Raw genomic sequence first — 23,103 nt, 5'->3', positions numbered from 1 at the left:
TTTCTTGTATGTGGTGTAGTGGCAAGGTACTCACTTCACATGCAAGGTTTCAAATTCTGAGTTCAGATTTGTTCTACTGATGAGCTCAAATAAATCTGGGACATTAAAGTACGATGGTTGCTTAGGAAAGCAATGTGTATTTAGCCTGTTTCTAAAACTTGTAACTTTTAATGATTATGAAATTTGATTCAAACTTTTTTTAAATACATGAGCGACAATTTCAATACAACTAACATAACATCAGTAATTAAAACTTAATTTACTCCCTTTGACATGATCTTTCCCACAAAAGTACTAAAGCTGCATATTTTATATAAATTTTGATGAATTTTGTATAAGGATAAAAGAAATTTAATTTAATTTAGATTTTATTTAATTTACAGTTTACAATCTCATCAAGTATTTAATCCCAATTGTAACAATGTAACAAGTCTACCTAAATTTCATCTTTTTTATTTAAAAATATAAAGCAATTTATTATGACATCATCCTACAATGTCTAAGTTTTTATGAAAACAAAAAACTGCCTTCATAAGAAATTTAGACCTTTTTATAAATTCATTAATGTTTAACTGTTGCAAATATAAAATGCTATTAAATAATGTGGCTTTTGAAAAAATAAAGCTTTTTATGAACATATCTATTATAATAGTATTTCTGTTTGTTCACAATTTGATTTATATATACAAAACGTACATTGTTTCACAAATTAATTTTCATACTGAAAACGGACGTTTACACACTTTTATTCGAGAATGATTTCTGTACTTATTTATTCAAAGGAAATCTACATTCAAGAAGTAACCACATTTGCATTACATCACATTAAAGAAAATCTATTTTAATGATTAGCTCAATTTTATTTTTTGTTGTAATTGGATTGTGTTAATTGTTCTATTCAGAAATATTATTTAAAGTGGATTATTTATTTATATTTAATTAATTTTCAATTATTAGCAGACAATTTGAGTTGCATTTAAAAACAGAAATTAGTTTTATTTGGATTCTTCGGACTACTGTTCTCATTTTGAGCATCATTTCACAACATCTTGGTTGATGATATTTATCGCTCAGCAACTCCTGTTCAATCCTTTTAAATTGAATATTGAGTGGTTTCGCTATAAGTCAGAGGTATTTCCATTTCTTGTGTGGTTTCTTTTCATTTCAAATCTGTCAGTCGCATACACTTTACAACTATGCAACACTAGTGCATGTTTACATCCAAATTAAAGTTTCTTTTGTGTATTTTCAAGATTTTTAAGGATATTATAGGTAGCACAACTATTTGAAAATTTTAAATATTTCAGATTTGCATTAAATTTGAACCATAATCATTAGACACCAATTAAGTAAGATTCTCGGAATTTAAATTTCTTCTTAAGACACCTTAAGCTTAAATTTGTAGACACTTTCTAAAATCTAAATCATGTAATATTTTCTGATCAAAATTTGAATAAGACATGAGATTTAATTTATTTTGATTTGAATTTTTGTAATAAAACAAAAGTGATGCAAAATTGATTCAGGAATTAATTTTACCCATCTTTGAACAGGTATTCTAGTTATATTACATATTATCTTCTTTATATATAAAAGTGAAAATGTATGTGTTTTTGTATGTCTGCTAAAAACTTTCGACAGACAAAACAAAAATTCACAAATTTAATCTCATATGAAAGCCCCATCCTTTGCCTGACAAATTGGCCAAAAACGTTAATTTTTTCACCCTGAAATCAGCACTTTTCTACAGGATGGGGGGGGGGGGTCAGCAAAAACCGTCCTCTCATGACGAGATTGGTTCTACGCATGCATCAGACGACGTCATAACCTGATTTAGTTTAAATATTTGAAGAACTGACAATTTCATGTACGTTGTGTTAGCTTAGTTGGTTCATTATCTAAACGTTTTGGGTTTGAATCGTGGTGTGAGATGTCTTTTTCTTTTTTTTTTCTTTTTTTTAAATTTAAATATTGAAGCAGGGTTATTTAAGCCATTTTTCACGTAACATTGTTTTTTTTTTACTTCGCTTATTCTTAGGTTTTCATTAACACCCCCAACCCCAGCCGATCACAAACACCCCAAAACACCTGGGTATCCACCGATTTTTTTAAAATTTTAATATTGAAACAGGCCTATTTAAGACATTTTTCACATGTTTTCTTTTTTTTGTTTTTATTTTTCAGATTTTTTAAAGAAGTTTTAACGTTCGTTTTTGTTTTCTTTTTCCGATTTTTACATTTAACATCGTTTGTTTGCCTAACGTTAGTTTTTTTTGTGTTTTTTGTTTTGATTACCCCCCCCACCCCCAAGGGTACCCTCCGCTTTATTTTTCAGATAAGTTTTAACATTCGTTTTTCTGTTTTCTTTTGTTTTTTACTTCGCTTATTCTTATGTTTTGGTTAACATCTCGGGCGACAAATATTGAAAATCAAAACATCGAAAAAAAAAAACACAAAAAAAACTAACGTAAGGCAAACGAACGATGTTAAATCGAAAAAACAAAAAAGAAAACAGAAAAACGAATGTTAAAACTAAAAACCAAAACATGAAAAATGGCTTTATTAAAGCCATTTTTCATGTTTTTTTTGTTTTTTTTTTTCGATTTCGATATTAAAATTTAAAAATCGGTGGGTACCCGGGTGTTTTTGATCAGTCGGGGGTGGGAGTGTTAATGAAAACCTAAGAATAAGCGAAGTAAGAAAAAAAACAGAAAACGAATATTACGTAAAAAATGGCTTAAATAACCCTGCTTTAATATTTAAATTTAAAAAATCGAAAAAAAAAAAAAAGACATCTCACACCACGATTCGAACCCAAAATGTTTAGATAATGAACCAACACTCTAACCAACTGAGCCAACATGACATACATGAAATTCAGTCAGTTCTTCAACTATTTAAACTAAATCAGGTCATGACGTCATCTGACGCATGCGTAGAACCAATCTCGTCATGAGAGGACGGTTTTTGTTGACCCTGTAGAAAAGTGCTGATTTCAGGGTTGAAAAATTTACGTTTTTGGCCAATTTTTTTGATATTTTTCGGGCAAAGGATGGAGCTTCAATATGATACTAAGTTTGTGAATTTTTGTTTTGTCTGTTGAAAGTTTTTAGCAGACACATAAACACACACATTTTCGCTTTTATATATATAGATAAGATTAAAAGAAAGACATACTGACCTTTCTTCCCTCCTTCGATACCTAATCCTTTAAACATAATACAGATTTAAGAAATAAACCTTCGGCGAGAGCATCCTGCATTGTATAGTTTCTGGTCACTCTTGACACCGAGACTCTTAAAATGCCAGGCTGATTGTTTACCTCTTGAAGGAAAAGGCCATCTTTATGATCAGCCATATAACCAGTTTAGGGATAGACTTTTTGTCAGCCAGCCTAGTAACTCGTCTCCCTATTGGGCTCTTAAAGGCCCTATTTTGTTTAGCTAGTCTGTTGGAATCTCGGGGTTCAATGCTGGTGATGGGGGGTTTCTTTTAGGCTTGGTTTGTCTTAAAGTGATTCTACTTTTCTCTTTTTGTCATTCTACAAATTCATAAAAAAGACGCATTACTAATTTCTAACATCAAATGGCCCGGGTCAAAGTTTCTTGATGTTCGGTTTATTATTTATTTAGTTACACGCACAGATCTAACATCCTTGCTCTTGTGAGTTTAATCTAAATAGTTGCTATTGATATGTGGATGGTTATTTGCGTTTTGTCTGCTTGCACTCTTTCACACATTCACTCTTATTTTTGCAATGTTCTCCCCATTGCATGTGTCTCAAGATTTGAATTTCATGTGTGTCCTTAGATTGTCTTTGCTGTACTCCTATTTTTTTCTTTTAGAACCATTTACACTGACAATGATGGCTCTGTATTGATAATGCATCGCAACTTTATGCATTAAACTTCATCTTTGTTTTTAGTGACTTGATCTTTTTGATTGGCTCCTTCAAGATCTTGTTGGTGAAATCGGTGTTAACTTTCCTGTTTAATTATTTGCTCCAAATTCTCACCTTCCTCACATCCTAATAATGATCAATATTTCCTCTTTTCCATTAAATTCTTTTAATCAGTTGTTGATTTTTTGTAAAGTCTCCAACTGATTGTCCTTTTCACAGGAAGACATTTAACTACGGGAGAGCGGATCGAGATGGCTTCAGTTTTCTATGTGACGTTCCATGGGGGCCAATCTTTGGTATGTCTCTGAATGCTGCTGCTAAGATTACGGTTTCTTGTTGCAATTAACATCTTCATTCTCTTCCACAGTTTATGCTTTTGCCATTGCTTACATTTTCACTATCAAGATGGTTCTGAAGCTTCTAGACAATCCTACAAAAGAACTAACACAGTCTGCAAAATATCTATTCTCGAAGGATTTCTGACTATCTTATCTCAATAAGTTGACACTTGTGAATTTTGAAGAATCTACAAGTGTTAATAATGGCAGTTCTGCTATTCCTCCTCTTTTTAAAGGTCTTCCAGTTATTTCAACTTCTAAAGATAATGACATTTTATTAATATGGGGGAATTCTGGATAAAAATAAATTTTTTTAAAAAATATATATTGAATCAGAATTTGTAATGTTTGTTAGTGTATCTTTGGTAGTTTTTGAGTTTTAATCAAACGTATATAGAGATCTGACTTTTTAAAAAAAATATTTGCGGACTGTTATCCTCATCATTATAGTTGTTGTTTCATGATGTTTCAGACAACTATTCCTCTGACCTTCGTCAGGTTGTTAACCACGACGGGATATAAATGTTGAGTCTCTTAACTGTATCCTACTGCCTTCCATAGTTGTTGTCGTCGTCTCACCACATTTTAGCCAACTAATCCTCTGGCCGACTTTGAAGATAGCAGTTTCAATCCTACCCAAAGAGTAAAGAGACTTAACATTCCTATCCCGTCGCAGTAAACCACAACTATAAAGATGAGGATAACAGTCCACAAATAAAATATACAAATTACTCATCTCAAAGAATTCCAATAATTAAATAATAGATCTGACTTTTATAGAATAAGTTAAAAAAAAAAAAAAAAATTTATATTATTCAAAAATTAAATTTTTTCAAAACCAAAAATGTATTCTCATCAGTTAAGAACATTTGCTCAATAACTTAAAAAAAACAGAACGGGATTTAGAATGTTTATTAAAAACTGCCTTTAATTTAACAGTAAATGTTTACTTTATTTGCAACATAAAAATGCAACTTAAATGAACAGTGTTTTAACTCAATTGTTGTTGGGCGAGTGTTAAAATCAACATGTAGAATAGGCAGAGAATAAAAAAAGTTGGTTAAAAAAAAAAAACTGTGTCGTGGCAAGAAAATTATGTTCTTTCTTAAAAGTGTAAACCGATTGGAGAATTCATACTAGAACAATTTTGCTAGGAAAAAAAAAAAAAAAAAAATTGTTCTACACATTAAAAGATTGGCAAGTATATTATAAATGTGAGCTGTAGACAAAGAGAGAGGGAAGCACAATTCTTTTTTTTTTTTTTCAAGCACCCATAGCAGCAAAAAAAAAAAAAAAAAAAAAAAATGGATTTAGCATGCCACATATTTGACCATTTCAAACATTATTTAAATTTACTCATGAATTAGAGGGGGCATATAAATGTAAATTTTTTTTTTTTTTTTTTTTTACTCAAAACTTGTTATTGTTTGATTGATTACTAACAAACTACACCTTCAATATTTATTCGTTATCAAATATTTAAAAGTATAAATTGAGAACAAAAAAGTTAGAACTTAAAAAATATTTGGAAAAAATAGAATAGAAAAAAAAGTCAATCTCAAATTTTTATGAATTTTGAATCAAAGTAGATATTTTTGTTTTTATTAAATTCATTTTTTCAAATTAAAACTATTTTTGCATGAAAAATGAATTGTTTCTGATGATTTGAATGGAAATTAAAGGTTATTGGAAATGCTGTTCAAATAATATCAGATATAGTGTCATGTTAAACCAGTTCCTTTTAGTTGCTAGCTTAATTAAAGTGGTCATTTACGTTTTTTTTTGTATATTTTTTTACTATGATAACAGGCAAAAAAAGAGGAAGATCAGGCATATCTATGCTGCAAAAAGAAGAAGAAGAAAAAAACAAACAAAAAAAAAAACACATCCAATTTAGATTAAAAACATTTTTTGGTATTTTTATTTTTAATAATGCTTTATTTTTATTTCATAAGCTTTTTGTCACCGTCATCTTATAAACATAGTCTCACACTGATGGTCATAGTTTAACAAAGAGAAAAGAAGAAACTGATTGAGCAGGCAGGCAGAGAGGTAGCCCCCCCCCCCATCCCCATCCACCTGGGTGGCAGCACACTATCAGCATTTATTATTCAGTTTGAAACAGGCCAACAGACAAGAACAATATTTAACATTTTTCCTTTCTTCTTCCATCCCAAATTCTGGAAGCATGACCCCCAGCAGTTTGTCAGTCTCTGACCCACAAAGTGTATAAAAAGGCCATCTTTTGAAATCGGGCCATGGGTGAAGGATCTCCCAACTCAACCATTTAAGTTGGTTTCCTTTTGTCGTTCTTTGGGGGAGGGGGATATAAATTTTTGAATTCTTTTTTTAAACATTTTCTTCATTTAAATTTTTTCCTTTTAAATTCGTTTTAACATGATGGAGGAGGAAGAGGAGGAGGAGAGGGAGGATAGCTTTTTTTTATTTTTATTTTTTTAATATTTTATTTTTCTGAAACACTAACAAAGAAATTTTTAAATCTGAGGAAAAGAAAAAAATTGAAAAAAAAAAAAAAAAAAGATGAATTTGTTAGAGGTCAGCAGATATATTGGATTAAAAAAATGGAAAAGTTTTGTTCATTATTTTGTTTTTCATTCACATGAGAAAAAGAGAAACACATAAAAATAAAGATTTTTTTTAAACTAGAAAAATGCATTCAACACAAAATTTAATAAAGTTAAATTCAATAACTATAGTACAGAGAAAAGGGTGCAAGTTTACATGTCGACTGGAAAGGGGGATTATCCATCATTCAACTGCAGAAAAATTTAAGTATGAATATATACATATATTACATAATCTACACTGAAATTAGTATGCGTGCGCTTAGAATAGGTCTACCCAACTATACCCACCCCCATTCCTCCACCCTGCATTCATTCTTCCTTTTACAATGGAACCTGATAATACATTTTTCTCCTTTGCAATTTAAACACTGATAATGCTCCTACCAATTTCTACACCAAAGACTCCAAACAAGGTTAATTAAAAAAAAATAATGTGGGAACAACAACAACAATGACAGGGATTACAGTTTGAAGAGATATTTTTTGTTCTTTGATACAAAAACATGTTGGAAAAATGATTGTTTTCGTTTGGCGTAGGAATACAAATAAACCAGATTTGAGTTTTTGCCTTTAAAATTGGATTTCTGACAAGTTATTTTCATCAATCATTTAAAGGTTTCAAAAGAACTTCAAAATTTCAAACACTCAAGTGAACATTTTAACTAATAGATTGAAATAGTCATCTGTAGATTAAACAAAAACATTGTCTATCATTTTTTAATTTCTGACCAGGTAAACAACTTGAAAGTGATTTAGAATTGTATAAATCATTTATTAGAAAGTCATGTCTGGCTGGAATTAAAAGTTAATGGTAAAAATAAAGTATTGAAAACATTCATTTTCAAATATATTCCTATCATAAAAAAATAAAATATTTTCTCTTTTTGTAAAAAATTTTTTTAGGGGCCAGTTCTAATTCTCAAATCACCAACAACACATTAAGTATAATCTATGGATGCTTGTATTTGGTTATCGGATTCAGAAAGAGGGTTAAAGGGGGGAAAAGAAAGCTTTAGAATAACATCAGCATCCACTTTATACCCCCCCATACATTTTTATCACTCACGAAACAAAAAAATTATATACTTTAAGAGAAACAAATTATCCTTTCAGTTAAAACTGAAAAACAAAGAGATCGAACACTACACTTTTAAACATAAGATATAATAAAAAAAAAAACTGAATTTTTGTTTGTTGCACTTTTCTTTTTTTTCCTTTACATTCTTTTCATTGTTATGCAAGTTCGAAAATAAAAAAAAATGTAAATTAGATAACAAAATAACCAGTTTCATTATTTCTAAATAATTTAATTAATTTTTTTTTTCAAGTATAAATATAATGTTTCATTCTTTTAGGACAAAAAATAAATGTCTTCAATGTTTTGGATTAGTTAATTAGTGTGGAGTTTTCTTTACTGTAAAAGATTGTATTTCAAAATCAGATTAGGGTATGGCTGAGAAAGACATTAACGGAAAAATTGATTCTTGTCCAAAATTTCTCCTATATTAAAAATAAAAATCTGTATGATGCATGTTTCTGTGACAAAACGAAAATATGTCCCCAAAATTATGTAAAATGCTCAAGTAGTTTTATTTTTATAAAGAAAATCATTTTTATGGAATTTATACTAAATTTGTAATATTACAACAAATTTAGTATAAATTATTGTTCAAGTTATCTCCCTTTGGTTCAGATTTGTTTAAAAATGGTGTGCAAGAGTCTCTTCAAGTACTTATAAAATTTTCTTATATAAAAATGATCAATGTAAGTGATTTCTGGAATAAAATATTTTTGTTTTGTCATATACAGATTTTTCTTCATCTTTTTTAAAAGGGACAAAACTGACGCCATACTTTACCATGTATAATCTCTATACTAATAAAACTATCCGATAATATTTTGCATCACATATGTTTCTTGTCTAATGTGTAACTTTGATAAATACACTTTTTATTACTATTAATAGAATCTTGAAATCAAGAATAAAATAAAGGCAAAAACATTTTTTAAAATACTGTGAATTATTTTTCTCTAAATATGGCATGGAAAAGTAAATCTTACATAAAATAAAAGGGTTGAGACATTTTGTTAAACGGCAGATCAACCCTTTATGATCATTTAATGCTGGTAACCATTTTTCTAAAATGTTTTTCTTTCGTCAACAAATTGTTTGAAGAACTGTAGTTGTACAGATTTTTTTTTTTTTTTACCCTCCTTTCAGTCAAGAAACAAAGGATACCCTCTGTAAGGGTGCCTTAGCAGAAGGTCTACAGTGAAGCAAATGTTGTGCAATCTCCAACCGCATCTCTCTTGAAATGGTAATGTTGGAGTTCAATGGAAAGGAAAAGTACAAAACAACTGAAACAATTCTAGGTTAAAAAATCAAACAAAAAAAAGACTGGAGTTCCTTTTCATAGACAAGTTACACAATCAAGGCTTGAGAGTCTAGTATACTCTACTATTTAATCCACAATTGAAGGGAGAGCATATGGATCCACACGAAGGCCATAAGTGAAAGTGATGTAGAAGATTAACAAGCAACCATTCGACGACGCCAGTTAGTTGGAACCGGACATTCATACTTCTGCAACACTATTATTAGATATTTAATACTAATGTAATGCTCCGTAGATCTTCCAGTGTGTGTGCATTTACTGAGTGCTGTCTCTTGTAATTCTGCGCTGGTCCATAGATTTTTGCACTGATAGACGATATGTCTGTGTAATAAGGTGGTCATAGCCAATATAAGAAACACACCTGAAACTGTATTTCTATTACACTCAGTATAACACTTGGCTAAAAACCACCCACTGACTTATTCACCACCAACAAAATCAAAATGCTCTAAAGCCAGAACACATTGATAATGTACACGCACAAATTGCATAAAACAGCTTCTACTATTATACATATTACAATCATAATTTAGTTTTATAGAAATAATCAGAGTGCACAATTACTTTTATAAGAGCATACATATTTAAAAAATTTAAACTGACACTTCATATTAGTTTGATCCTCCATCGATACCTTCACTTTCACAAGAACACTGAAAACTCAACCAACAAGGCTGATTCATAGTGTAACATTATCAAAACCATGAAGAACGGATTATATTCAGTATTTTATTTTAGAAGCTAAATTTTCCAATGTGAAGATATTCATGAAAAATCAAACTTATGTATAGTATCAATTGAAATAATATACATATACACACACACACACATATATATATATATATATATATATATATATAAACATATAAAATCATGAACAGAATATTACTTAAAACATTAAAAGGGAAGCCAACAACTAATAAAAAATAAACAATTCATGGCTTTTTGTGCCCCAAAAAGCTTTACATTAATTTCTTTCTTAAACAAAAGGAAATTTCTAACATTAAGTTAAAATTGTGGAAGATGATATAAAAAAACAGATTTCAATACACCTAGTTGTATTTAATTATATATAAAAAAAAAAGGGGGAAAGAAATATTCAACAATAATAACTGTAAAATCTTATGAAATAAGCTTTAAAAATCAGTTCATATGAAGATTCAATTAGGAGTAAAAAAAAAAAAAAAAAAAAAAAAAAAAAGATAGTACAAGAGCGAAACTATGAATGAATTGCTGGTGTTGTGAAAGAGTTACCAAATCAATTTATTTTTTTCCCTTTTTCTTTAGCAATATTTTCCGCATTCATTTATAATAATTAGCTTATGTGAAGACAGTCTAAAGTCCCATAAGTATGCCCCGTAATTTTTATCAAATAAAATATCTGATAAAAAAAAAAAAAAAAAAAAAAAAAAAAAATCAAAACTTTGGAGCTTGGCAGATTTCATTCTATTCAGAATTTCATGAAATACATTTTATTGTGAAAGATCTTGCAATTTCGGCAATTTTTGTAGCCCACAAACATTTCATAAATAGCTGCTAACTGATCTTATCTCTAAAAAAGAAACATACTCTTTTTTGTATTCTTTTTATTACAAAGTCAGAGCTACTGTCAGTGTAAAATGTGTAAAATCCAGCCATCCCAACATGTGTATTCTGGACAGGATAGAAAAATAACTGCCAGAGTTCAGTCAGCATTCTCATATGAACAATAATTCCTCAGACGACAGGCAATTAATCTATACCCCATTTGAAAGGAGGAGATAATACCTGGAAGGTTGGCCTCCTGTTACAGTTTCATGATAATTACAATAACATCCTCTCATTTTGACATTTGAAGTTTGTGCTCGTCTCTTTAAGATTTTAGTCACATTTTTTGTTTAACATTTGTAATGTACTTTTTAAATCATTTAAATGAAAGTTAATGTTATCATAAAAATATTTAGTTTTGGTAAATACACTACAGAAAGATCGTTTTGGGGGCCTTTTATACATTCTTTAATTAGTGTAGGTGGAAGGGGATTTGCTCTCTCTAATTGAATGTAAGGGAATTGAAATAAGAAATAAACAAAAACAAAATGATAGAATTTTCCTTTTTAATGGCTGCATCATAAATGTGATGTCTTTTCCTTAATTTCTCAAAAGTTTGATTTATTTTAAAGGGGGATAAAAAAAAAACTTTCAATAGTGAATATAAGAAGAGAAAAATATATTAAAATTGTGATTATAATTCCAGAGCAGAGGTTTAAAAACGCGAGAAGGGGTGGAGGGTGTACAAAAAAGTAGGAGTAGGCAGCCCCCTGCCACACTAAAATACTGTAGTCCCCACACTCTCCAAATTAACACCACTCCTACACATTAGATAAAGAAAAAAAAAAGTAAAATTAAAAAATAAGGATGGGGAGGGGGCACATGTTAAACAGTGACATAACACTTGACCTTACACCACTTCCTCTTCCTCCTTGCCATCGATGCCAACCTCATTGTCATATTACATGCACCCCCAACCCCAGAGAGTTTGTACTGTTGCTGTCATCTGCAGGTTTTTAGTCTGTCATACTTTATGGAGAAAAAAGAAAAAAAAAAAAAAAAAAAAAAAAAAAACCGTATCCCCTGTAGTTATCATGTGGAGTAGAGTCCCCGTGATCATCGTTATTCACATCTTAGAAACCAGTGAGATCTGTAACAGCTGAAGATTGGCTTTTAAAACAAAATCAGAGTTGTATTTTTTTGGTAGAAGTAGTAGAAATAGTTATTGTCATAGTAGCTGTAATGGTAGTTGGTGGTGGTAGTAGTTGTTGGGAGAACACAAGCCGTAATCATGTGACAAGAATTGATTGGTGGAAGTAGTTGTTGTGGTTTTGGTGGTGGTAGTAGTAGTGGTGGTGGTGGTTTCTCTATGAAATAATGAATCTTTAAAAAGATGCTTCACCTCAGCAAAGGGTTCACTAGTCACTGCTGAAACCCTGCAAAGAGAAAACAAAACTTTGTTAAAACGAATAAAACAAACAGTAACTTGTTCCGGCTAGAAAGAGTGCAAAAATACAGGTAGTTTTCAATAATGAGCTAAATAGCAACAGCAACTTACAAATTTATTAAAAAAAACAGTTCTACATTGCTCTTTCAGCTTTCAGAAAATGATTTGTTTCAAGGATATATCAAACTATTTACTTCTTAAAATTAATTATAGCAGGAGTAGTATTTTGTTTTAGTTAAATGATACAAGTGTCAATCAGCAAATAGACTTATCGATCTTTAAGATCGTTTACTTTCCAAAATAATTGTAATGGGTCTTCTTTAAAAACATAACAGAAACTCATTTACAACAAAACTAGGAAAAAAACATGAATATTATATTAAATTTCAGCAAGAAACAAGTATTTACTTTTTAGTTATAAAATATTTTTCCTTATTAATTCATTCATAAAAGTAAAATAAATGTACAACTGAAACTAAAACCTTTATATGCAATGACACTTGTAACATGTAAAGAAAGTTTCATTTTTAGAAAAAAGCAGAAACTGATCAAATATTAGAAAAATATATTTGTATTATTAATTTATAAAGATGGCAGAAAACATAGAATGATGGTTACTATAGACTAAAACATGTTTAATTGCTTTACTAGAAATAACTCATAAATAATCATTTAATTTTAATAAGCTTAAAAATCGAAAACAATCTTTTAAAAACTATAATTCACAACGGTTTTTTGGCATTTTTTTCACTGGCCAAAAGTTTACTTTATTTTCTTATGTGCCAAACAATCTTTCTTAAAAAAATTTTTTTTTTTTTTTTTTTTTTTACATCATCTCATTACATTTCATTTTTAAACTCTTATTTTTCCTTTTCATGTCCTGCATATATCTACAATTATATAAATGCAATTTTGTGTGTGTGTGTGAGAGTTTATTCCTTTTAGACTCTGAAATGGTTGAACAGACTTTCTTTAAAATTTACAATCTAAGTCTACAGTATAAGTCTGGGAGTTATCTTAGTTATGTATTGTCTCAGAATACCCTTTGATAATTACCAATAATTGATAATTGAAACTTATTTTGATTTATCTATCATCAGCAAAGCCATTTTTTCCATGTCGTCGCTTAGCAACAATGATAGAACAACGGACCGTGAAAATTTTACTGTGGGTAAGTTGATAAGTTTTATCTTTTTTTTTTTTTTGCATAACATGATCTGTAGATTCAAGCCCCACATGTAAATTTCTTAATGTTTTTTTTTTTTTTTTTAACGTTAACTGAAAAGAAGTTTATATAAGATAATTTTATAAAAGAAACAGTAGGTTCTCTAGAGTGCAATGTAGAATAACATATTTTGGACTAAGTTACTGTATGGATGCATGTGAAGCTTCCTTCCAGACGATTTCACGGATTTTGATGACAATAAAAATATAGGAGTGTGAAATATTTGTTGATCATCATTCGATCCCAGGTAATGCCAGGTCTCCCTGCTAGTATATATATATATATGTGTGTGTGTGTGTGTGTGTGTGTGTTTATACATGTGTGCGAGATTATCATTACTTTACATAGAAGGCCATCCCTTTGGCACAGATGGCTCAATATTACTGCAAATATCACATAGAACTGGCTTCCATTTTTACATAATTATCCATTCATTCCTTGCATAATAATTATTTGCTATCATGAAATCTTATGTGATTTGAGACCAGTTCTCAACAGACAAACTCTGCCACAGGCACCATACATATGGTGAGGCTGAAAGGTGTCTGCTTCTGCAAAGTGTTTCAAGATGAGATACTTTGTCTCGCCTGAAATCTGTTGCAGTTATCATAGACATGATTCTGTCATAAATTATTTCAAAGTCACCATTTCGGAGTCTTCCACTTTCATAAGGGTTTTCAGGTTATTTTTGACAACATACTTAAAATGTCGCTTTGGCTTCTATCCTGAATGTACTGTAATATAGCTTTTGTCCTTCCATCCTATCTGACTACATATGACATACAATATATAGTGAGAACATGATTCATGCAAGGTTTAACACCATTATCGATGGCCATTCGTTGAGTGCACTGTCAACAATTTTGAGAAGATTCATTTTGACGAATCATGCTATCACTTACAAATCATTAAAAATTAACTTTTATAATATAACCAGGCAACCACGCTTGAGGTATATAATGTGATAAAGCATATGCTGCACACACTACTCTTAAGGTTGATGAAATCTAGAAGGGCTGAAATAGGCTCATAGGAAATTAGAGCTGCATTAGCATGAGTGTAGACCAGTTGTTGGAGACTGGTTTTATGGTGGAGGCAGTATAGTTTGAAAATATCTATTCTGACAGTTGTTGATTATGAGGGCATTTTGTGAAAAAATAGTGATTGAAAAATGAAAACCTCCATGAGCCACCTCCAGTGGCTCCATCTACATTTGTAGATGGAGCCACTTGTTGCCGATTGTAAGAGTCACTAATAAAAATGTTCATTTCACTGGTTTGCGACATGATATGCATTAATCTAGGGGTTATAAGACGAGATTCTGTCAGTTTCTGGTTTTGAGAAAAGGAGTCAACTACTCACCTTCATATATTTCAATTCAATGAAACTTGTGTGTAAACTTTCTCAACAGATGTGCCACATGGAAACAATTTTATTTAGTCAGAAAATGCTCATCTTAATCTGTCCAATTCTGATAGACAAATCTTTGGCAAACGTACATAAGCAATAATGTGAAATGTTGTGCGAGAAATATGCTTCTGTGAATCGAACAATCTTAAGAAAATATCTCCCAAAAATGACTATCATAATTTTTTTTTTTTAATTGTTCAGAGAAATCAGTTTGAATATGTGAATTTTGAACATTTTGAAAATTCCTTTCTCTGCAAACAATGATAGCATATTTTGTATCATGGGGAGAGGACAAAATAAAAGACATCTTAACATCTTCATTGTTATTTATCTGAAGCAGTGCTTGCATATGACACAACCAAACATATTTTGCATTTTTGAGTGCCGCAAAGGAGTTAAATAGCAATGACTATTTTGAGCTTCTTTTGCCTGATAAGTTTAGGTTACAGGTTTGACAGTTTGTCAGACTGCCATTTCCAACTGGTAGTATGGTAGCCCCAACTCATAGGTAGCACTAAGAGTTGTATAATATCAGGATAACTGTAGTGCTATGTCATGCATGGAATCAGACCTTGCACTTATCCCTGGTGGACTTTCCCCAAGGCCACAACCTCATTGATCAAGACTAATAAAAAGTCTACCCGTGTGAACTTGGTCTCCTAAACATCCACCCAATTTATTCAATCCACTATCATCCAATATAAACGATGACAATATATATATAAAAAAAAAATGATCAGGTCAAAACACCATCCTTGAGCTAAGTCTTAATCTTGATGTAAAATCATTTATTCTAGTAAAATCCTGATAGCCTAGCACTAACTGAAACTAACTTACATCCCTCAAATCACTTTGACATGATTGGATACCCCTTCCTCCTAATCTCGTCTTAATGACTAAAATAAACATATAACTTTGGCTTCATATAGTCTAGAATCAGATTATCAGGCCTACATGTGCTTTGAATTAACATGGTGCTAATTACATTTCTTCTACCATTTTCCAACTCAGGATTGTATTTGTCTCTGTGATTATTGATGCAGCACTCTTTAGATCCAATCATAGATCATTAATCAATCTAGCAATGGTTCACCAATTTGTTAATATCAGACCTCTTTCTGACCAACATTATGGATTTAGGCAAGCCCGTTTTAATTATTATTATTATGGAACACATTTACTATACACTGGTAAAGGTTTTTGACAGACTTTGACATGCAAATTAATTTGTATAGTTTGAATGAGTATCTAATATGATCAAAGAGTCCTTGATGTTTACACATCTAAAACATGATATAAATGCAAGTGAGTCCCAGGGGCGGATCCTTGAATTGTCATTCCTGATCTTTATAAATGATGAAATCATTGATGAACTTGTGTCAGAGATAGGCTTATTTACAGCCAACACTATCTCTCACATGTGGTAAATCACATGTATATGAAAGGCAATAGCTGAATCCTTAGAAAATGATCTCCAGTCTGTAGTGGAATAAGAACATAAATAGTAACATTTAAGGCAACTTTAACAATTACTAGCAAGACCCGTTAACTGACGTTGCCCAACCCCCTAAAAAATAAAAGTACAGTTGTTGGTGTTGCCCAACTGTCAACCTCCTCATGTTAAGAACAGCTTTCAGAATGGACACTCTAAACCTTTCCATGTTAAGAATGGTTTTTCGGAATAGACACCCTCAACCTCTCCATGTTAAGAACGGCTATCGGAATAGACCCCTATTTTGTGAGGAGGGGTACAAAATATTTGCCCCAAATGTAACCTTAATAATTGTTGTCAAGATGCTCATCTGCAAATGCTATAAACCAACAAAAAATTGGAGGGGGGGGCAGTGCTGGTGGGATAGAATTAGATTTGTTCCTCATGCGTGCATACAAATCTGGCGGCCACTGATTTAAAGTGCATAATACAAGCCTTTATATCTCAAAAACTATTTGTATCTGCCAAATATAAATGAGATTTTCTTAATCAGCATAGTCGAAAACCTATAAAAGGTGTCAATGTAAAGAAAAGAGTGGTGGTGGAGCTAAGGTAAATATTTACATACAAAAAACATAAACAAAGGTAATGTATGTGTAGGGTTGATAATGAGTCCGGAAAAGAGAAGTAAACAAAATACTGCACTGGTCTAAGATCAAACATAACAAATAAGTGGTTTCGTAAGCAAAATAATTTAGTTTAAAACCTACCTGCATAAAATATTGAGACGTCAACTTAATTTTAGGCAGTTATTGACTTAAAAAAAAAAAAAATGCGGACAAGATAACAAACATGATTGAAATCTAGCTAATCGTAGGAAAATATGTAATTTAAATCACCAACATTTAAAGTAAATGTAAAAAAAAAAAGTAAAAGAAAAAAAAGATAAAAAATAGCCCGTTATAAAAAAAGTAAAAGAAAACAAAATATAGCATCATCGAAAAATAAACCATGGTACCCGTATATATTTTTTTTAAGGGTTTGTTTTTTGTTAAGGGGGAGGGGATAGTGGCATGTTAATATGTGCAAAGGTAAGGTTATCAGGATTTAATTTTCTGTTTATGAACGGTTATGTTTGTGTTTGGTTCATTTTTTTAAAACGATTGCCTTTTGTAGAGAGTGTCGTCATATTTGAAAAGTTCTGGAGCATTCGTTTATGTATTAAGATGAAGATCCCAGAATAATTGAATTGTCAGCTTTCAAACAATGAGAATGCGTGGAATTTGAGAAGGGAGAATTTATTATTTTTGAATCGGGAAATGGAAAGAGTATGTTACGTCTGAGTTTATGATCCAGTTATGAAGGGTGCAAGCAGAATGTGTATATTTCCTCCCAGTCTTGATTGAGGGTGGTAGGACGACTTAATATTTAGAGGGGGAAAATAGAAACTACTTCTTCTAAAGATGGTGTGATTGTGATGGTGTTGCTCTTAGGATGAAATGCAGGATTTTGTTATAATGATTAAATGTCTAAAATGTTGTTCTAAAGTTACATAAGATAGTGACTAATATTCAAGACATAATAAATTTTTTTTTGTGGCATTTGTTGTTACAAACCTACAATACTTTAGACCAGAGGGAGATTTCTGCAATCATTTTATTATATATGGAGATAAGTAACTTTTCAATTACTGATTGCAAATAACACCTCACCTGATAATTCATTTAAACTACTCCGCATAACATCCATAGATAACAAATTGGAACCAATATGTAGAAGATAATATCAAGGCTGCTACAAAGGAGGTGGGTTTCCTCTACCAAGCTAGAAAACTTCTTACACCTGCCAGTGATCTCTATCTTTACAAAGCCACCATTTAACCATGCATGAAGTATTGCGTTGGTACATCTGGGCTGATGCACCAACCATTAATCCTGGACAAAACCAGAAATTTAAAAAAAAAAAAAATAATAATCTCTGATGTAAGTAGCAATACACATGAAAAAATTGAAATAGCTTAAAATATTTCAATATTGGTATCTATAGAAAGAGCTTAATGAGCTTAGAAAGAATAAAAAAAATTTTTTTTAATCCAATTAAAATTAAGGAAGTTATGACTATTTTTGTGCCTCACACGTTTGACTATTTTTCCCTATTTAAGACTATATGCGTTTTGTCACATTTTTTACACTACTTTTTCAGCAAAAATGCTGTATTTTTGTTAAAACAGAAGATTAAGCAATGAAATTCACCATATAAGTGTATTTTGTGCTAGGAATTAGAATATGCTACTGAAAATCTCCAAAAATTAATAGTTTCCAAATAATCTCCAGTAAATGCACATGTATTCATAAAAAGAAAAGTTAAACAACTCAAAGTTTAATTGTAATACATTATATGTACAAATAACTGAAATCGAAATCTAGGACTGTTTAAAAATGAATATATTGCAATATTTCTTTGGTATTATTGTAGATTAATACCTCCGTTAACCCCCCCCCCCCTATCTGACCACCTCTCCAAAATGTGATTTTACCTTTGTAGGCAATTACGTGTGAATACCTTAAAATTTTTTAATAAAATATAAACAAGAATTATTTTAGAATTTAATGTAAAATGATTCCTTATTTTGAGCCATTCTAGCGTTTTAGGGCAGTTAACCATTTTTTTCTATCGGAGATAAATCCTGTGGATCTTTCTTTTTCTCTAAAGACGATTATGTGTGGTTTTAAGAGGGTCTTTGTGCAATTATGAGGGTGGGGGGTTGCCACACTGACTTTGGGTTAATGATAAAGCTAAGGAAAATTATGTGCGAACATCCTGAAGACTTGATAGAAACAAAAAAAAATTTTTAGAATTTAGAGTGGGGGTTAGTTTCACATAAATTTCATGTAAGATAATTCACCATTTCGAGACTATTGTAACATTTTAGGACAGTTGACTAATTTATTTTTATAGGTGATAAATGGTACACTTTTCTTTAAGAAAGGATTTTTTTTTAGACACTTATGTTTGTTTGGTGAGGAGCTTGCCACTTAGACTTAGCATTATTGTTAGGGCTAAAGAAAGTTTTAAGAGGAGGAGGCTTGCCACTCGTACCTAGGTTAGAAGTAGGATTAAGGTTTTTTTTTGTTTGATTTTTTTAAGGCGTTTGACCCCAATATTTACGGTTAGTGGGCCATAATTATTGGCCTTTTAAAAATTTTATGTCTTAGATTTTGAACATCAAATTACTTTTAAATATGAAATTTATTTTTGTTTGTCGGAATTCTTTAGGGGTGTGAAACTTAAGAATTACGACAAATAGACAAAAATAAATTTCATTACAAACAAGTAACGTCACTAACAGAAAACGTGACGTTTGGAAAACTTATTAACTATTTTTGTCCACTTATTTAAATATCAAAAAACATTTTTCGCTAAAGTTAACAAATCATTCACAAATTTTTGATAAATTTAGTTTTTATTTTCAATTACATTTCTTGTCCGAGTGACACATTATTTCGTTAAACTTTCCAGTTTAAGACGTTTTTTTTATTTTATTTCTTTACCTGGGCTTCGGGCCAAGATCAGAGTGTAGTATTCTGATGCTACACTTCACTTCGCCTTTTCTGTCCTCTGTCAGTGAAGGAGAAATCCTTCATGATGGAGACAATTTTTATGTTTTTCTCTCCAGATTGACCCTTTTTGGGAAGCTGGATTTTCCTCGCATTAAAAACTGACCTTGTGTCTAACTGTCCTCGTGGGGAGGCAAGTAAATAGGAACTTAACTAAAAACTGAGCACCTCCTACAAATATTTAAATATTGATTTTGTATTTTATTTTATATATATATATATATATATATACAATTGGGTAGATTAGTGTCCATTTGATTATAATCCGCTGGAAAAAAAAAAAAAAAAAAAAGACGAAAAAATATATATATTGTGTGTGTGTGTGTGTGTGTGTGTGGTGCACACGTGAAGCAAAATAATATTTCACATTATTTTTATTTATTTATTTATTTTTTTAAAACAAAACAGGGTTTGTATTACTGTACACAGATTCGAAAAAGTTGTCAAAAAACAAATATATAACAAATAAATGGTATCAAAGGCAAGATAAGTTACTTTTCTACCAAACTGGATATAGTTTTCGTGTTTTTATTCAATGTAACATGTTTATTCAGTTCGAAAAACATACAGTGTTTACCGATGTATCCGAAAATTCAAGATGGCGTCTGATTCTCTCTTTAACACGGTAAGTTCGGGAAAAGGTGTTATAAATAATAAACTAGACAAAATATTATTAAAAAACACCGAATATATGTCAAGTTATGTCACGGTAATATACATTGAGCGAATTTCTAACAGTATTTTGTCTAGTTTATTATTTATTACACCTTTTTCCGAACTTACTGTGTTAAAGAGAGAGTCGGCCGCCATTTTGAATTTTCCAATACATCGGTAAACACTGTATGCTTTTCGAGCTGAATAAACATGCTAAATTGAATAAAAACACGAAAATTATATCCAGTTTGGTAGAAAAGTAATTTATCTTGCATTTGATAACATTTATTTGTTATATATTTCTTTTTTAACAACTTTTTCGAATCTATGTGTACAGTAATACAAACCCACAAAACACTTTAATTCACCGTTAAAAACTAAGATAATAGTGCAAGTGCACACGTTATATATTTGTTTTTCAATTATATTTTTTAAATTTGACCAAAAATAACGCCGGATTGCTTCAAAATTATATATTCTGATAACCGAACTCTAGTTAAGCTAATTATGTTCTAATAATATGAGCTCCAATTAAATATGTAAGAACATTTTCTTTTTATATTCATATTTTCATTTTTTTTTTTAATTCGTTTCGTAAAGTAATATCAGCGATATTAAAGCTGCTGCTCCTGCTGCTTCCACAGATCGTTTTTAGATAGTTTTTTAGAAATAGAACGATTTTTTCCAGGTATCATGATTTTAAATTGCTCGGTACCACAAAATGAAGCCAGTTACATTTTTATTTTTAACGAATAAATGTAATAAAAAGATTGATTTATTTAACAGTGGGTGTCCGAAGAAATTTTTTCAAAATTTTCAAAACTCGTCATATTGAATTTTTCTTTTTAACACAACAAAAAAATGAACTATCAAAAGAATTTCGGACAACCGAATCTATTAAAAGTAATACCGCTTCGAGTTAATTTCCAAATTTCATGACGAAATTCTTAAGAGAAACGCGGTAGGACCATTTACAAACCGGGGGGGGGGGGTACAAAATCTTACCGAAAACGCTGTTTTATGATGTTAACATTTTTATCACTTTATTTACTTAAAACTCTTAAAATATATAATTAATTATTATTCATTAATTTATTTGAAAGTGTATTCATTTTCGAACAAAACGGTGGTATTTTGAAAACTTAAAGCGCTTTGGTTTTTAAAATATGATTTTAGCAGAACCCCCTTGAAATCCGTAATTATCCAAAGCGTTTTTATCGTCTGTGTGTATTGCTAATGTAAGCGACACTATTTAACAAGCTGCAATCTCTGTTCAATCATCGCATTGTTACATCCCTTGGCTCACTTTACAAATATTTTCATAGAATATGCCTTACAAATGGGCTGTAAAAGGTGCCTCTTGTACATAAATACAATCAACTTGTCGGACAATAAGATACAACCCTTCACTGTAAATATCACCAGATGTCGGAGAGCTTTCTCTTCTAGTAATATCTTTCCCAGAACTCTTAGCCCTTGTAATTTTCTTCCTGCTTCCCTGACTGTACCAACATACAGAAGTTTAAATGTCATGCAAACAAGCACCTTGCTGCACAAATTCTCATTTACGATGTCCCTAATTCATATAAGCCTCTTACATCTTAGTGGTAACTGTGCTTTGAAACAAAAAAATATATCTTCTGCCTGATAACAGAACAGCTACTACATTTGATGGGAGACCAAAATTTGAATGAAAATGCAACTCATCTTCATTGTGCAATAATCAGATGACAGTCTCTTGTGATCGGTTGTCTTTTATCCTACTTTATAATGACAAACTGATGCCTTAAAATGATGCAATAAAACTTCCTGATTTATAGCTTTCAATTTTCATATATAAAGAAATGGATTGAGGGTAACCTTTTCACTGGCTACTATACAGATGTAATGAAGGGCACCAGCACCACCCCTTTTCCTGGATTGATTCACTTATTCTTGAAAGTCACCTTATAATGCTGGATGTTTAGCAAGAGGGTATCAGGTACACGTGTTTAATCTTTGATATGACTATCCTGTCCCAACAAACGATCAAAATAGATAAAAAGAAAATTATATGCATAAAAACAAATATTTCTTTGATTGCAGGTGTTCTTTTGAATGCAACAAAATACAATATTCCTTTGCTGACTAACTTTATAAAAAGAGGATAATTATTGTAGTAAGGACAAGTCTAGCAACACAAAGAGGATAATTATTACGGCGTACTGATATTCGATGACTATTCTGCATTCTCAACCTTTCAGATCAAACACTATATCAAACTATATTACATACAGGAGCATTTATCTATTATCTATATATATAAATAAAACTACCTATCTGCCAGACTTTCTTTATAGGTCGAAGTACCTAAATCATAAAACAATTATGAATCAGTACAATCTCTAAAATTAAGCTTATCAATCAAAGAAGATATTGAAAAATACAAATACCCAGCACAACTGTGGACTAGATGATTCTGAACAGATTGAATGGTGACTTGCCTCATCCCCGCCATGAAATGGTCAGTCTTTATCTGGTATAGTTTCATAATAAAGAGAAATGCCAAAATCATTAATTACTAGTGAG

General features: G+C 30.8%; 1 protein-coding gene across 4 annotated transcripts in view; it reads right to left on the bottom strand.

The window, feature by feature from the left end:
- Positions 1-6,131: 6,131 nt before the first annotated feature.
- Positions 6,132-23,103, bottom strand: part of LOC145255725 (protein phosphatase 1B-like) — a 466,557-nt gene continuing 449,585 nt past the window's right edge. For all 4 annotated transcript variants that reach the window (XM_080114329.1, XM_080114328.1, XM_080114331.1 and 1 more), the window contains one exon: positions 6,132-12,186. In XM_080114329.1, coding sequence (XP_079970455.1) covers positions 12,169-12,186 — 18 coding nt within the window. In that variant the 3' untranslated portion in view covers positions 6,132-12,168. The remainder of the gene's footprint in view (positions 12,187-23,103) is intronic.

Source organism: Euprymna scolopes, chromosome 31 (genome assembly GCF_053919585.1).
Source record: "Euprymna scolopes isolate OS-2025 chromosome 31, ASM5391958v1, whole genome shotgun sequence".
NCBI lineage: Eukaryota > Metazoa > Mollusca > Cephalopoda > Sepiida > Sepiolidae > Euprymna > Euprymna scolopes.
Note: the sequence above shows the minus strand (reverse complement) of the source record. Positions and strands in the feature narration are given on the sequence as shown.